Source organism: Podarcis vaucheri, assembly GCF_965113315.1.
Source record: "Podarcis vaucheri genome assembly, chromosome: 15".
Lineage (NCBI taxonomy): Eukaryota > Metazoa > Chordata > Lepidosauria > Squamata > Lacertidae > Podarcis > Podarcis vaucheri.
Genome location: NC_138753.1, coordinates 39,146,558 through 39,161,745, shown reverse-complemented (window position 1 = coordinate 39,161,745; position 15,188 = coordinate 39,146,558). Strand labels below are relative to the sequence as shown.

Here is a 15,188-nt window from a genome sequence, read left to right as displayed (position 1 = left end):
AAGAGCCTTTAAATACAGTAGTTTCCAATGACAAGACAGGATCAGGCCCTGTGTAATTTGAGCTGAGTACTTTGAGAGCGTTTCCTTCCCCTCCTAATCAAAGCTGCATTCTGCATATCAGAACTGAAGACAGAGCCCCCACAAATCTCTGGTAGTCTTTGTAGCTCTTTTCAGAAATGTAACGCTGTACTGTAGAATTCTCAGACTGATTTTATGATGATACTTTTCAAATGTGAGAGTATGGTAGGCCTTCAAGCTAGGAGACACCTTGATTTTGAGGGAAATAAAAAGACTTTGTTTTTCTATCTTCTCCATACTTTTTCTCCTATTATGTCTTCTAACATCCCGGCAGTGACTGTGGTTTTTGAATAGAATTTGATATACTTTAATACTTAGTAAATGATAAAAAAATCAACAATTCTGTGGGCAATTCTAACTGGTTAGGTTGATACTGTTCTTTAAACCGCCCTGAAAGCCCTGGGTATAGGATGGTATATAAACTCAATTAATAATAATAATAGTAGTAGCAGTAGTAGTAGTAGTAGTAGTAATAAAGGTAAAGGGACCCCTGACCATTAGGTCCAGTCGTGAGCGACTCTGGGGTTGCGGTGCTCATCTTGCTTTATTGGCCAAGGGAGCCGGCGTACAGCTTCCGAGTCATGTGGCCAGCATGACCAAGCCGCCTCTGGCAAACCAGAGCAGCGCACAGAAATGCCGTTTACCTTGCCGCCGGAGTGGTACCTATTTATCTACTTGCACTTTGACGTGCTTTCGAACTGCTAGGTGGGCAGAAGCAGGGACCGAGCAACGGGAGCTCACCTCGTCACGGGGATTCGAACCGCCGACCTTCTGATTGGCAAGTCCTAGGCTATGTGGCTTAACCCACAGCGCCATCCGCGTCCCAGTAGTAGTAATACAAACAACTAATTTCACAGAGTTGTTGTGAGAATAAAAATTGGGTGGCGAGAGAACCATTATACCACCTTGAGCTCTTCAAAGGACAGGTGGGATATACGGTAAATATAATACATGGAAGTAATTAAATAATACCAAAATATCAGTGACCAACTGTGGACCTGATTTATGCTTTCAGGCTGCTAAGATGTCGAGCCAAGAGAAGTGTCCAGACTGTGACTCCTTGGAAATTGTAGAGGACTCTCATTATGCTCAGAACCAGCTGGTGTGCACAGACTGTGGCTTCATTCTGACTGAAGGGCTTCTCACAACCACATATGCTGATGAAGAACATTTACAAGGTGAGGCTAAGAATAGCAAAATAGCTCAAAACTCTTTGTATCTTACAAAGACATAGGATTTGAGATACGACTTGCAAGCAGTTCTCAAATATAGACAGGCCCTACACCATTCAACAGTTTAAAAATGGGTGCATGTTTGAGAGCTTGGACCAAAGTTTGGCTGATATCTGTGTTTTTATCTCATAGAAGTCACATATTCATGGAGTACTGGTCAGAATGAGCAAACGAGCCGTTGTGTACAGCGAGGTACGTATTCTGCATTACTCTGTTGATGCTTTGTGGAAATTAATGTGCCTGTCATCCACAAGAGCTGCATTGTTTCACTTTCTAAAAGCAAAGAGAAATTTGCATTTTTAAAACAGTCTTACCTATTTGCTGTGGGACCAACATCAAAACAACCTATTTTAGAATTTTGATTGCCTGATCAAATCCCACCTGAATCATTGACAGACTGGTTAACCATGGACCAGTCTGTTTCCATTACCATTAAATGGCCATTATAATTGTGTGTACAGCTGCAAAAAATAAAAATCAGTACATAACTAAAAGCCAAATCAAAATTAAATATGAAGTTGAAACAGCAATACTAACAGCCATTCTCAATTAGAGCCCCCAAAGACTTTCATTTGAAAAAGTTCTCCATAATATCCAAAAAAAGCCAAAGTAGGCTTGGTTTGGACACTCCAGTTACACTACCACAATTGAAAATATGTTATCCATGATTGCCACCCATCTATCCTCTAAAAGTGGGAGCATGTGAAACAGAGCCTCCACAGATTATCTTAGTATATGGGCAGCTTCATACAGGCAGAGACCTACCCTGCGGTTAGATTTGTCACTGATAAATGTGTATGTGGAAACATTTCTTAAGTACTGCTGTGGTATTTTCCCCCACAGGAGTCAAAGGTGTTCGGGATCTCTGCAAAGTTCTGCGGCTTCCTTCTCTGTTTGAAGATACAGCCGTGTCCTATTACCAGCAGGCAATCAAACGTCCCTGCTTCAGTTTAGTCAGATTGGAGAAGAAGGAGATGCTTGTGGGCTGTTGCGTCTTTGTGACCTGCCGCCAGCACAACTGGCCCCTGACCATGGGCACAGTCTGCCTGCTACTCTATGGAGACAAGGAGTTGTTTGCAAAGACCTATCTACGCTTCCTGAAGGAACTGGCACTGGATGTGCCTACTCTCAGCTTGATGGATATGGTGAAAACCCACCTCAACAGGTATGTTGAAGTTCTTATGCCCTTTCCTTGACAATACTTCTCAAAGTTGGTGTGCAATTTCCATATTTCAGAGACAGAATTTACAAGTATCATACGGACTGTGTGGTATATTGATTGGAAGGCTGATGAAACAGCAAGCTTCTTAAAGTTCAGCAGGGATCGATGTGGTCAGTGCTTGGATGTAGGAACCCTGTGTGTGCTGTGTGCTTCCATCATGGAAGAAATGGGTATTTTCATATGTGCATGTATACTCCAACTCCCTGATTTCTGAGATTTCATCTGAGGCACTTCAGGCAGGTCCAGGCTTTTCTCTTTAGCCACAGGGGCAGCAAACTTCCTTTTTTAAACAAATAATTCTCAGAATTGTGAATTCTGCTCCTGCTACCAATCCCGTAATTGCTTGGAAATCCTTCCTATTATTATTAAGGGCAAGAAGCCAACAAACAGAATTTTCTTGAGCACAAGTTAGGAAGAGTGTAAATTCAGCCCTGTCCATATAGTGCTGGTTAATGGAAGATGTTTGCCTTTTGTGATTCAAGCTGCTCAGCTTGCCTTTTTGGTGTCCTTGGAAAATGCAGGGCCTTCTGCCCTTTGCCCTTTCACAGAATGCTTCTTTTTGCTCATGTCCCTCTTTCACCTATTTGTCTTCTCCATCCTGCCACATCTCCCAATCCAATGGCTTGTTTGGTTTTCATCTTTCCAGCTTCAAGATTTTCCAGAATACACCCAGCGTCCCGACTAAGTTTGTGGAAGAAAAGGAGCAGCTGGTGGCAAGGACTATCCAGATGGTGGAACTTGCCAGCGACACGTGGCTGGTGACCGGCCGGCACCCCACCCCCCTAGTGACAGCAGCAGCCTTCCTGGCTTGGCAGTCTCTTCGGCCTGTCGATCGCCTCACTTGCACCCTTTCTCAGTTCTGTAAGCTTGCTGGCATGGAGGCTCCCCGGCCAGCCCACCAGAGACTGAAGTTGCTGCATAACATCCTCCTGCAAATGGCTTCTCAGCTGGGCTGGTTGCGAGTGCTGAAAGTGGACCGTCGGAGTGTGGCAAAGTACATCGGTGACCTTCTGCGGCACCGCCGTGTGCTTCTACAGGCTGCCTTCCGCATCGTGGATACTACGGAAGACCGTGGCCTAGAAAACTCAGCAGCTGCACCACTGCAGCTAATCGATGAGAGCGCGGCAACAGTAGAAGAGGCCTCCCTTTCAGGAGAGAAGCAGAAGTTCAGCAAGCGGAAACCTTTGCTCCCACCCTGCGTCTTGAACCCCGCAAAGAGGCTACGAACTCCTCAGCTAAGCCTTAAAGATTCTGCTATCACTGGGGATGAGCCCATTTTAGACAGTGAGATAGAGCAGTATATCCGAACTCCAGAAGAAAAGGAGATGTTTAGCAAGGCTCAAGCGTGCCTGTGAACTCAAAGCTGCAAGTGATTCAGACAGGCTTGCAAGAAATAGCCTTCTGATACATATTATCTCTAGGAGGCTTAGTTTGGTAAGTATAGAGTATACACTTCCAAAGTTTATGCTAAATACATTACTTCTGGTAAATGAGCCATCATAACCACTAGAGGATTGTGAAAATTTGTGTCCTGGGCTTTTTAGACTTGTCTACCTATGTACTGTCTGAAGCAAAGGGATTCATTGGTTGCCAGATGTGATTCCCGCCCCCTGCCCCCCCCCCAGCTCTCCTGTCCCACTAAGAATCTCCCGCATCCTTCAGGCATGGCTCCTTCCACCCTGCTGTGGTAATAATTAAAGACAGGTTTGGGTGGCTTGGATAACTTTGGTTACTGGTAGGGACCACTAGTAACTAGTTGGCGAGGTTGATTATTTTCCTTCAACTCTGACAAGAGGTATAGGAAGTGGCCACATTGCAGTGGTTTGCATGCTGTTTAGGACAACTTTTGGTGTAAAGATTGGCAGGCTTCCATGCGTATCGCTGGGTGAGAAGTAGTATCCACTCTTGAAGGGTTGGGTGGAGTCAGTCAGCCAGCCTGAGCAACAAATACCTCTTTGAGTTGGCGTTTGACTTGAATTAATGTTTGTCTGGTCTACTTATGGTCCTCATAGTTAGGCATGAGAGAGTGGAAGAGAAGTGTAAAAATCTAATTGCAAGTTGTTTCAGACATTCATGCTTTAAACCTAGATCCAGAAGAAAAAGTTGTGGCTTTGCAAGCATCTCTTTATAGAACATGGTATGGTGGTTCCTGAACATGATGCCCGTGTCACTAGATAGGTGGTGAGTCAGTCGCCCTGATTAATGGAGCTGCTTAGTTAATTTTTGTCCCTACATGCACACGGTGAGGGGAGAGCGAGCGAGCGAGCGAGGGGCCTCTCGTGGAGCTCCCGCTGCCAGGGGCAGTCTACCTGCTGGGGCACGGGGCACATGCAGGGAGGGAGGGAGGGGGCTGATGCCAGGCGCTGCCCAGAGAGGCCTCCTAAATATGACCCGTTGCATCTGATTTTTGCTCCTTCTTTATTTAGGGAGTCATAGCAGGACTTCTGAAGAAATGCGGATAAGGGCATGCTTTAACTTCAAAGGGAGAGAGGAGATATGCCAGAGTGTTGTGGTCATTGTAGGATTAGCCAGGTTCATTACTTTGTCCAGTTCCAGTTGCTGCATTTTAAGGAGGAGATAGACAAACTAGAGGAGGAATCTTTCTGGCTGTGGGGGGCCAAAAACTTTGACGTGTGGGTGGGGCAACTAGCAAGTAAATCACATTCTGCCATTGTGACATCAAAATGTTGGCAAGTGGGTTGTCTTGACTACCTGCCAACATAAATTGTGTAGGGTTCCATGTTGGGGTTCCAGAGTGCAAGAGGCTTTGGCAGTGTTATGCCTTGTAAGCCTCCCTGCATTCCTCCTTTCCGTCTCTTATGTCAGAGATCAAAAGGAGCTTCACGGAATTGCTTTCAAAGCCTTTTGCAAGTCTTCAATGAGCTGCAGCTTGGACAGTAGGAGCGATGGTTGAATGGGAGCCTACTTTAATGGCATCCCTTATTGGGCAGGTGAGCGTGGCTTCTCCAGATTGGCCTTGTGGGCAAATGGGACTGGTGGGTCACGTTTGGTCTGTGAGCCGGAGGTTGTGCACCCCTGAACTATAGCATATTCCAAAGATGGTGAGGAGTCTGGAAACCTAGTCCGATGAGGAACAGTTGAAAAAGCTGGGCATGGTTATCTTGGAGAAGGAAAGGAAAGGAAAGGAAAGGAAAGGAGGCAGGAGAATAGTTCTCAAAGAACTGAAAGACTGTGATGCAGAAGGTGGAGCAGATTTGTTCTATGTTACTCCAGATGACAGATGTACCGTATTTTTCGTCCTATAAGGCGCACCGGCCCATAGGACGCACCTCATTTTTTTGGGGGGGAAATGAATTAAAAAAAAATTATTTTCCTCCCCCCCCCAGCCCTGGCTGCCGCCCCAAGCCTCGCGCACCCGGTGGGACCTCCTGCCGGGCGCGCGAGGCTTGCAGAAACTCGCCCAAAGCAAGGGGAGCCCTCCGAAGGGCTCCCCGTGCTTCGGGCGATGGGCTGCCGCCCCAAGCCTCGCGCACCCGATGGGACCTCCTGCCGGGCGCATGAGGCTTGCAGACACTCGCCCGCAGCAGGGGGAGCCCTCCAGAGGGGTCCCCGTGCTTCGGGCGACAGGCTGCCGCCCCAAGCCTCGCACACCCGGTGGGACCTCCTGCCGGGCGCGCAAGGCTTGCGGACACTCGCGGGGGCTGCAGGCTGCTGCCCGCAAGCCTTGTGAGCCCGCGGGTACTCCCACCGGGCTTGCAAGGCTTGCGGATAGCTTCCTGAAGCCTGGAGAGCGAGAGGGGTCGGTGCGCACTGATGCCTCTCTCTCTCCAGGCTTCAGCGAAAGCCTGCATTCGCCCCATAGGACACATCCAGATTTCCCCTTCATTTTTGGAGGGGAAAAAGTGCGTCCTATGGGGCGAAAAATACGGTAAATGCAATGACTGAAAACTTTTAAATAAGATGGTTTTGACTTTACGTTAGGAGAAACTTCTTAAGTGTATGAGTAGTTCAAAGGCAGATCAGACTGCCTTGGGAAGTAGTGGGATCTCCTCCTATGAAGGTTTCTAAGCTATGGGTAGATGCCCATTTGCTTAGGAAGCTGTGTATTTGCAAGATTCCTGCACTGAATCCGTTGGGCATTGGACTAGATGACATCCAAGGTCCCTTACTACTCCATAGTTCTGTTTGAAGATGTTGACTTCCTGCTGACTAAATGGCATTTCCAGGTGCAATTTACCTATGTATGTCAGAGGCTCAAGGTCCACATGTCCAAACAGGTGTGAAACAGCATGCCGCATGAGAATTATTCATCTCAGCTGTTTATCTGACAGCAGCAAAAGCTAAGCTCTTAACACGATGGATCATGGATTAAAACTGCCACTTTTAGTAAAGATTCCACCGTTGTCCATAGAGTTTCCTGGGAGACCACGGGCGAGTCACACTCAGTCTAATCAATCACAAGGGTTGTTGTGAGAATGAAATGGGATGGGGAAATGAGAACTATGTATGTCACTCATACATAGTTATTTGAAGTAAGGGTGGGGCAAAAATGCAATAAGCAAACATTGCAAGCAGAGGCGGGATCAAACTTTTAAAAACACTTTATTAAAACTTGAAATAAACAGCAGTATAATGTGCTACGGCATAATATAAAGAGTTGGTGTGGTGTAAAGGTTAGTGCCAGACTAGGACCTAGGAGACCAGGGTTCAAGTGACCGCTCAGCCATGAAGCTCACTGACTGACCTTGGCTCTCAGTCTAACATAGGGTTGTTATGGGGATTAAATGAGGAGGGGTAGAATCACGTATGCCATCTTGAGCTCGTTGGAGAAGAAGGTGGGCTATTAAACAATCAAGCAAGCTTTGAACAACTTGTACAGTGGTGCCTCGCAAGATGAAATTAATTCGTTCCGCAAGTCTCTTCGTCTTGCGAGTTTTTCGTCTTGCGATGCACGGTTTCCCCTAGGAATGCATTGAAAATCAATTAATGCGTTCCTAGGGAAACCGCCTTCAGACCAGGTCCGGGGACAGTCTGTCCCCGGACCTCATCTGAAGGCTGGGGGGGGGGGCAAGGGCTTTTCTTCCCACCCCCAGCATTTTAAAAAACCCCGGGACAGCGGAGGACTTCTCCGCTGTCCGGGGCGATTTAAAAGCCCCTGGGAAGGCAGGCAGGGGGGACAAAGACTTTTGCCCCCCGCCCGCCTTCAGAAGAGGTCCTGGACCTCTTCTGAAGGCGGGCGGGGGGCGAAAGTCTTTGCTCCCCCCCGCCTGCCTTCAAAAGCCCTCCAGGACAGGCAGGCAGGTTGGGAGCAAAGACTTTCGCCCCCTGCCCGCCTTCAGAAGGTGTTCCCTCCCCCCCCCCCGCCCGGCTTCGGAGCACCGGGAGAAGCGATCTCCCCGCAGCCCCTTGCTTCAAAAGAGAAGACCCGCTGTCCCCGGGGCAAGCTTCGTTTTGCGAAGCAAGCCCATAGGGAAATTCGTCTTGCGAGGCAACCCGAAAACGAAAAAACCTTTCGTTTTGCGAGTTTTTCGTCTCGCGAGGCGTTCGTCTTGCGGGGTACCACTGTAAAGTATCCTGTTGATACCTTTCCTGAGCAGAGTTCTGCTGGATCACAGTAGTTGGCATACTTAATTTTATTCCATTGTTGTAAACTTCCCTAAAAACCTACTTTTAGCTAAAGGGAAGAATAAACATCTAGTAAATAAAAAAATTTGTATCCAGCTTTGGATAGCGGTTATCTCAATGCATCCAGGAAACATGCAAGCAGGGTGTGGAACTGACAGTTCTTCCTCAGTTTGCTGCCTTGGCAACTGATATTCAGTGGTATTAATGCTTGTGCAGTGGCGTAGCGTGGGGGGTGCAGGGGGGGCTGGCCGCACCGGGCGCAACATCTGGGGGGGGCGCTCGCACTCGCAGCTCTCTGCCCCTACCTGGTTCACTCACTCTCTCTCACTGCAGTGCTGGCTGTGCGAATCCGATCCGAGCCGCCCACTGTGGAGGGGGTGGGTGCCAGGCGTGTGGTGCGGAGAGAGAGCGAGGGACTATCTGGGGGAGGGACAGTGCAGCGGCCGCCCAGCGCAGCACTGAGCGCGGGAGAGAACCACAGCAGACCAGCCCAGGCAGCAGCAAGAAGAAGCTGGCAGCGGCAGCAGGTTAGGGGTTAGGGGGCGCAAATTACTTGCCTTGCCCCGGGTGCTGACAACCCACACTACGCCGTTGTGCTTGTGAACATGGAAGTTCCATTAAGTTGTCAAGGCGAGTAGCTGATACGAATTTAGTTAATTCCTTTATAGGGCCTCCTAAACTAGGGTCCATCTCCCAATCATGAATCCCCTAAACGTTGGCATCTTTGTCTTCTCCTTAAATCTTGGTTTGCAAGAATTTCTTTTTCTAAGATGTGTGCTGCAACACATGCATTATTTTAAAACAAAATATGCTTGCTTCAGAACAGTTTGTTTTATATTTGTACAAATTATTCAGTAGGTTAATTGACTAAAACTCATGATCAGTTAAGTTTTCTTCAATAGGTTGATAGCTCTTGGGATTTCACACCTACCCAGTTATGCTTCACATTGTGCCATTTTATGTATAAGGTTTAAACCAGTGAGTAAGAATTAAAAAAAAATTAGCCACATTGTGCTATTCAAGCAATTTATCTAGTACTGTCAGGTGAGCTGTTGGGGACATAGCTCTATTGGCCAGCAATGATATTTGAGTTTCACATCTGAAGAGCAACAGATTCAAATATAAATACTGATAAAATAAATAATGTGCTATAGTAATTTTCCACTGATGCCTGCTTCCATAGCTATTGTAGAACAAACCCTGCCATTAAAATGTGTATGTGCACCTTGATTCTTGGCTATCTGTGTTAAGAGTACAAAAAGCAACATTTCGTAAGAATGCATAATACCCTTCTGTTTGGCAAACATATGTTTAGACTGAGCTAAACATCCTAGTTTTTAAAACTGTAAGTCACAGTGTATTACAAAAACAGTGTTTGTAAAGAACTCTTTTAAAAGTGTCTTACTGTGAATAATGGCAGCTCTCATACTCAAATATTTAACGTAACAAATCCAGCAGGCTTACCAAGTTTACTTTGGCAGTCTTGACTGCTTTATACAGGCATGATAAGTATTCAAATCATTTTAGAAACAAATGTCTTGTTCATAACACTTTATTGTTAGAATAAACAGCACAAGTCAGAGTTGAAGCACTTTATTAGTTTTACAGATGAAAATTGGGGCTTCAAGGTTTATGGCGGAATCTATCAATTAAGAGGTAGCTCACTAATCAACACCACACCCTTAACATGTGGACAGACAATGCAAAGATGCAATTCAGACCAGTTAATATTTTTTCGTCTGAAGGCAGGGAAATCTGAAATTTGGATGAAACTGTTGCCAGATCTCAAGACTGGATGCTTATTTGTAAAACAGAAACACTTCCCTGTACTGAAAGAATTAGATGTCAATGAGATTATTTCTGTCAGGCCTTTTCCCTGATGTGGTAGTACTGTGTGTGCTTTTCGTTTTTGTTTTTTAAGGGTAATCTTTTAGCCATGCAATAACTTCCTGTAGTTTGTCTAGAAATAGTTTCACCGTGCTATCCGCTGTTTTAGGAAATTGGGCCAAATGATGAGCTTTCAAAATGTGAATATAGAAAATCGCTCACTTGTGTTCTAGTGCTTTTCCCTCCTCTAGTTCTTCTCTTTTGTTTCCTTTCCTGTTTTGATATGTATGCTTTTAAGGCATGCAATTTTCTGAAAATATTGTCGGAAAATTCAATATTTGGGGAGAAATTACATGCTTTTGTACGTAAGCTGCTGTTTCTGTTCTAAAACTTTCCTGGTAATGACTTTCTCATTTTCTCTCTTTCTAGCTCTGTATCCTCTGCTGTATCCCGCTCCGTTCAAGACTGTTCGGCAGAATTTGTCTTGGTTCATGTGGTGCCTTTCAGGGAGTAAGAAGGTTAGACACACTAAGATGGCTTGCATCTTGGGTTTTAGTGCAGAAACAGTCTATTCTACAGAGTTCCTCTGACTGTTGATACCTTTTATGCAGATGTCTTCATGGCATAACCTTAAATGGAGAGGTAGCTGTTTGGCAATGGGCAAGGTCATGCTGTGGAGCTGTTCTACCATAACTCATGAACTAGTAAGGCCTGCTAATATTGCATGATACCAGAGCATAACAGCACAGGTTAGGTGGAGCTGTTAAGCGATCATGGGACTCGGCTTAGTAGCAGAGCCTTTCCTGTGTCTTCCTGCAAAATTATATGAATATTTGGGGGAACCCATTGCCCTGAACAATGGATAAATTTACAGTACAAAATTAACCGTTTTCTGGCATGGTTCTCATTGATCCTCTGGGGGGAGGCCCCAGAAAGCAATTCTGGAGAAACACTTGTTTTGTTTGCTTATAATTATTACATGATTGTAATCCCCTTTATTGAAATTGCTGGCTAAATGCCACTAATATCAGTCTACAGACCTATCTGGCATTTTGCTTACATGGAGAACCTGACTCTGTTTAGCTTGAACTGAAAATTAACTATTTTATACGTAACAGAATCTGAGACCTTGTGGGAAAAGGGTGGGTAGGAAATATTTAAGCCCCTGATGCTGAACCTTTGCTGTTCTTTATTTGTACAGATGGTACAGGCATCACTCCAAACCAGGAAAGAAGGAAAAAGAGAGAGGTGAGATTGAGGTGGATATCCAATTCATGAGGAGCAACATGACAGCCAGCATGTTTGATCTGCCCATGAAAGATAAGTCACGGAGACCATTTGGCAAGCTGAAAGACAAGCTAAAGGGGAAACGAGGCAATGGATTGCCAGACACAGCTTCAGCTATGGTTCCTAGCATTAGTCACTCCCCGGCTGACAGTGAGGAAGAGTCAAATGAGAAAGAAAAGAAAAAATCAAAGTTCAAGACCTTATTCTCCAAACGTGGTTTACAGAAAAGCAACCTCTCTCAGTCCATGTCTGTGTTACCTTCTCTCCAACCGGTTACAGAGAGAGTTCGACTTAATCCCAGTGACTTTTCATCGCGATGGAGTGATAGTGATGATGACACTTTAACTCCTGTTTCAGAGAGTAAGTATTGTCTATTGAAAAGAGAATATATTTCTCATATGTTTTAACAGTTGTGTAGTTTACAAAGTGTGCTAAGTAGTAAAATGTGCCATTTCTTCATAATAGTTAAACCTGGACTTCTTGTATTATTTAAAGACAGTGCTTGGAAGCTGTGAAGTGTCTTCATGATTGTGCCTAATAGTTGTAAATGAGTGGGATGCAGGTGGGTCTCAGTGTACTGCTGTTGTTAAGAGCCATCAGTTGATCTAGGGCTGGATTAGGTATTAGTATTTTCAGTAGTATTGGGACTTGTGCTTTCACTATTCTGATGCTGATTTCTTTCTTTTCAGAACCCTCCACAAATGAGGGTCACAGAAGAGGTCATAGCTCAGATAAGAGCAGCACTGCGGACCTCCGAATCACAAAGGCATCCTTGAACCCTTTTAATGAAAACATCTCAGCAGAAGAGAAGCCAGAAAAAAACTCAGCTTCTGTGAAACCATCTCAGACCAAACGCGTCAGGCCAAGGTTAGTCTTGAGAAATGAATTTTGAGATCTTGACATGCTTTAAGGCTATTGCTACCCAGTGGTTTTCATTGTATGTCATATGTCAGGGAACTGCCATCGGAGGGACAGGTGGTGGAAGGGCTCACAGAGGTTGGGAGGGAGTCAGCAGCGAAAGCAGGGACCAGCAGGGGGAGAGATGGGTCTCTGGAGGAAGGTCTCATGAATGCGGAGAGAGACGCAGCAGCTAAAGCAGGAACTAGCAGGGAAGAGGGAGGGATCAGGGACACGTCCAGCGAGAACAGCGGGGAGGTGTCAGAAGCTCCCATAGGGAGACCCATTCTTCGCCGGAAGCTGCCACGTCGTGAGTCCAGAAGACGCGTTTCCGTTAAGGAGCTTCTTTGCTGGAAGCGCTTCCGCAAACAACCACTGTCGGAATCTACGAGTGACTAGGGCAGACATGTTTGAGGAGCTCTGTCACACACAGAGGTTTGTGGAGTGGCACAAACTCTGAGGGAGCACGATTTTACGCACAAGCAGCTAATCATCCCATCACATCATAGAAAATATTTACAGGCTGAGTAAGAACTTTCCTCCTGATAGGGCAGGCATGCCCTGTGTAGGTTTCAGTTGATTAGTAACTCTGCAGGTACCGTATTTTTTGCACCAAAACACTCACTTTTTTCCTCCTAGAAAGTAAGGGGAAATGTCTGTGCGTGTTATGGAGCGAATGCCTGCGGGTGACGGCGGTGGGCGGGGGGGGATCTGCTGCAGTCGTGAGCAGAGGATCCATAGTTCCCCTTCCTTCCCTTCTCCGTGGTTACAAAGCATGGATCCACATGGATCCTCAGGATTTTTGCATTGGGCTACTCCAAACTCACTGTCAGATCACATGTCTGTGGCCACAGCATGAACACACAAAAATCATATATCTACTATTTCGTTTAGAATATTTTTTTTCTTGTTTTCCTCCTCTAAAAACTATGTGCGCGTTATGGTCTGGTGCGTGTTATAGTGCGAAAAATACGGTAATTTGTAGGGTTTCTGTCTCTAGCCTTCTTGAAAGGAGAGAAATGACAATGCATGCTGCCTTCAGAACAAAGATGATCCACTTTCTTGCGAGGGGAGGGCAAAGAGAGCGAGCCAGTCCCTCTTCTGCCTCCAGGATGGAATGATGTCTAGCAGAGAATGTAATCCCCTTTATTGAAGCACACTTCCAAGGACTTAACTGAGAACCATGAAGCTCTAGACAAAAGTCTGTAAATATGTGACACATGACACACTTAATCTAGCTTTGAGGTCCTGTGACAGAAAAGGTGAAATAGAAATATAGGTAACTCGCAATGCTTATTTTACCTACGTGATTGCTGATTTGGGCCGGGGGGTGGGGTGGAGCAGAACAAACAAACAAATGGAGAGTGGAGGAAACATTACAGAGCAGCATGCTAGAGCCCTCGTGCTGCCTGCTGAGAACCAGGTAAGCGAGACACCTGGTTCTGAGGGTTCCTGGCTCTACGCGATTTTGCTTTTATGTGCAATGGCCAGGAATGTAACCACTGCATAAGATGCGAGGTAGCTGTAATTATATCTTCTGTTAGTGCAGGCATAGGCAAACGGCTCTCTAGATGTTTTCGGCTGACAGCTCCCATCATTCCTAGCTAACAGGACCAGTGGTGAGGGATGATTGGAGTTGTATTCCCAAAACATCTGGAGGGCTGTTTGCCTATGCCTGTGTTAGTATGTCTGTGAATATTCACTTGGATGAGAAAACAAACTTTTTCTAGACATCTTGGGAACATGCCCAACATACTGGTAGCATGCCGGCTACCAGTTTCTTATCACAGATCTGTAAAGGCCCCCTGTTCCAGGAGTGACGTCCTTAGCATTTTAGAAATCTTTGCATGATGCTTCCAAAGTAACTATTTCTGAGACTCATGTGGTAATATGGATAAATTATTTCATAACAGCATGTTCTCCTTTTAAAATAGGCTATTTCTTCTCTTCTCTTCCTCTTCCCCTTTACTTTTTCTTTTCTTTTTCGAAAATGGACTTTGCTGGCTAAATGCCACTAATATCAGTCTACAGACCTATCTGGCATTTTGCTTACATGGAGAACCTGACTCTGTTTAGCTTGAACTGAAAATTAACTATTTTATACGTAACACACCCTGAGGCCTTGTGGGAAAAGGGTGGGTAGGAAATATTTAAGCCCCTGATGCTGAACCTTTGCTGTTCTTTATTTATACAGACGGTACAAGCTTCACTTCAAACCCACCACCCTTTCTGTTATTCCAGAAGTGGGTTCAGATGATGAGCAGCTAGGTGATTATTCCCAGGGTACTGAAAAGAATGCAGTTTCTGGAGATTTGTCCAGGAGTGGAGATGGTTCCACAGAGTTACGGTCCTCCATTGAGGGGGGAGAGCTGACAGCAAATAAAAAGGCGACTGGTGAAAGGCAGACTGAAACACATCCTGCTAAGCTCAGGTGAGAGGAATTGGGGGGGGGAGCAAAGATAAAGGCTCAAGTGCTATACTGTGCATGGCTTTGATTCTTCCCTCCCCTTTTTAACGCAGTAAGGGATTTTGTGTCCTATGGACAGGTGAAAATCTTTCCCTGTTGATCTGTATCTATTTCTTGTAGCAGTGTCAATGAAGGAATAAAACTGAGCAAAGGTTTGTTTTGCTTCGGCAGTAATCAGACTCTATTTTCACATTGTTGTAACATGACAATAAAGGTATCATAAACAGGAATCAGCACTTCATATTATACCTTTAATTTTACTTTATTTTTTAAACCCACTGTCCTGTTAAAATACTAAATATAGTTTTCATGTCCTGCCAAAATAAGTGAAAGCAGCAGTTGGATAAATGCTTAACTTTTTTTAAAAGCGGTGTTAGTTGTGATCATAAGTGCAGTGCAATTTACTGCGGCACAGGTTTTGTGTTACCTAGATTTCTGAAGTGTTCCACGGGTGTAATTTAACTAAAAAAGAAATCAAGGCAAACTTTTGCAATAAACTTTGTTGAAAACTCTATTTTTCACACTTGCTAAACATCTGGTCCTTGAAGGGATATAAATAAATAAATAGGTAAGTAAAACTTTTCATTTGAGA

At 45.2% G+C, this 15,188-nt stretch overlaps 1 protein-coding gene across 1 annotated transcript; it reads left to right on the top strand.

Moving 5' to 3' along the window:
- The first annotated feature begins 564 nt into the window (after window positions 1-564).
- Window positions 565-14,542, top strand: LOC309519504 (transcription factor IIIB 50 kDa subunit-like). The gene is made up of 8 exons (XM_082200576.1): window positions 565-1,256; window positions 1,443-1,502; window positions 2,154-2,475; window positions 3,179-3,966; window positions 10,375-10,463; window positions 11,147-11,592; window positions 11,922-12,099; window positions 14,324-14,542. Exons 1-4 carry the CDS (start codon window positions 1,103-1,105, stop codon window positions 3,885-3,887), a joined length of 1,245 nt encoding a protein of 414 aa, XP_082056702.1. The 5' UTR covers window positions 565-1,102; the 3' UTR covers window positions 3,888-3,966; window positions 10,375-10,463; window positions 11,147-11,592; window positions 11,922-12,099; window positions 14,324-14,542.
- The last annotated feature ends 646 nt before the right edge of the window (window positions 14,543-15,188 follow it).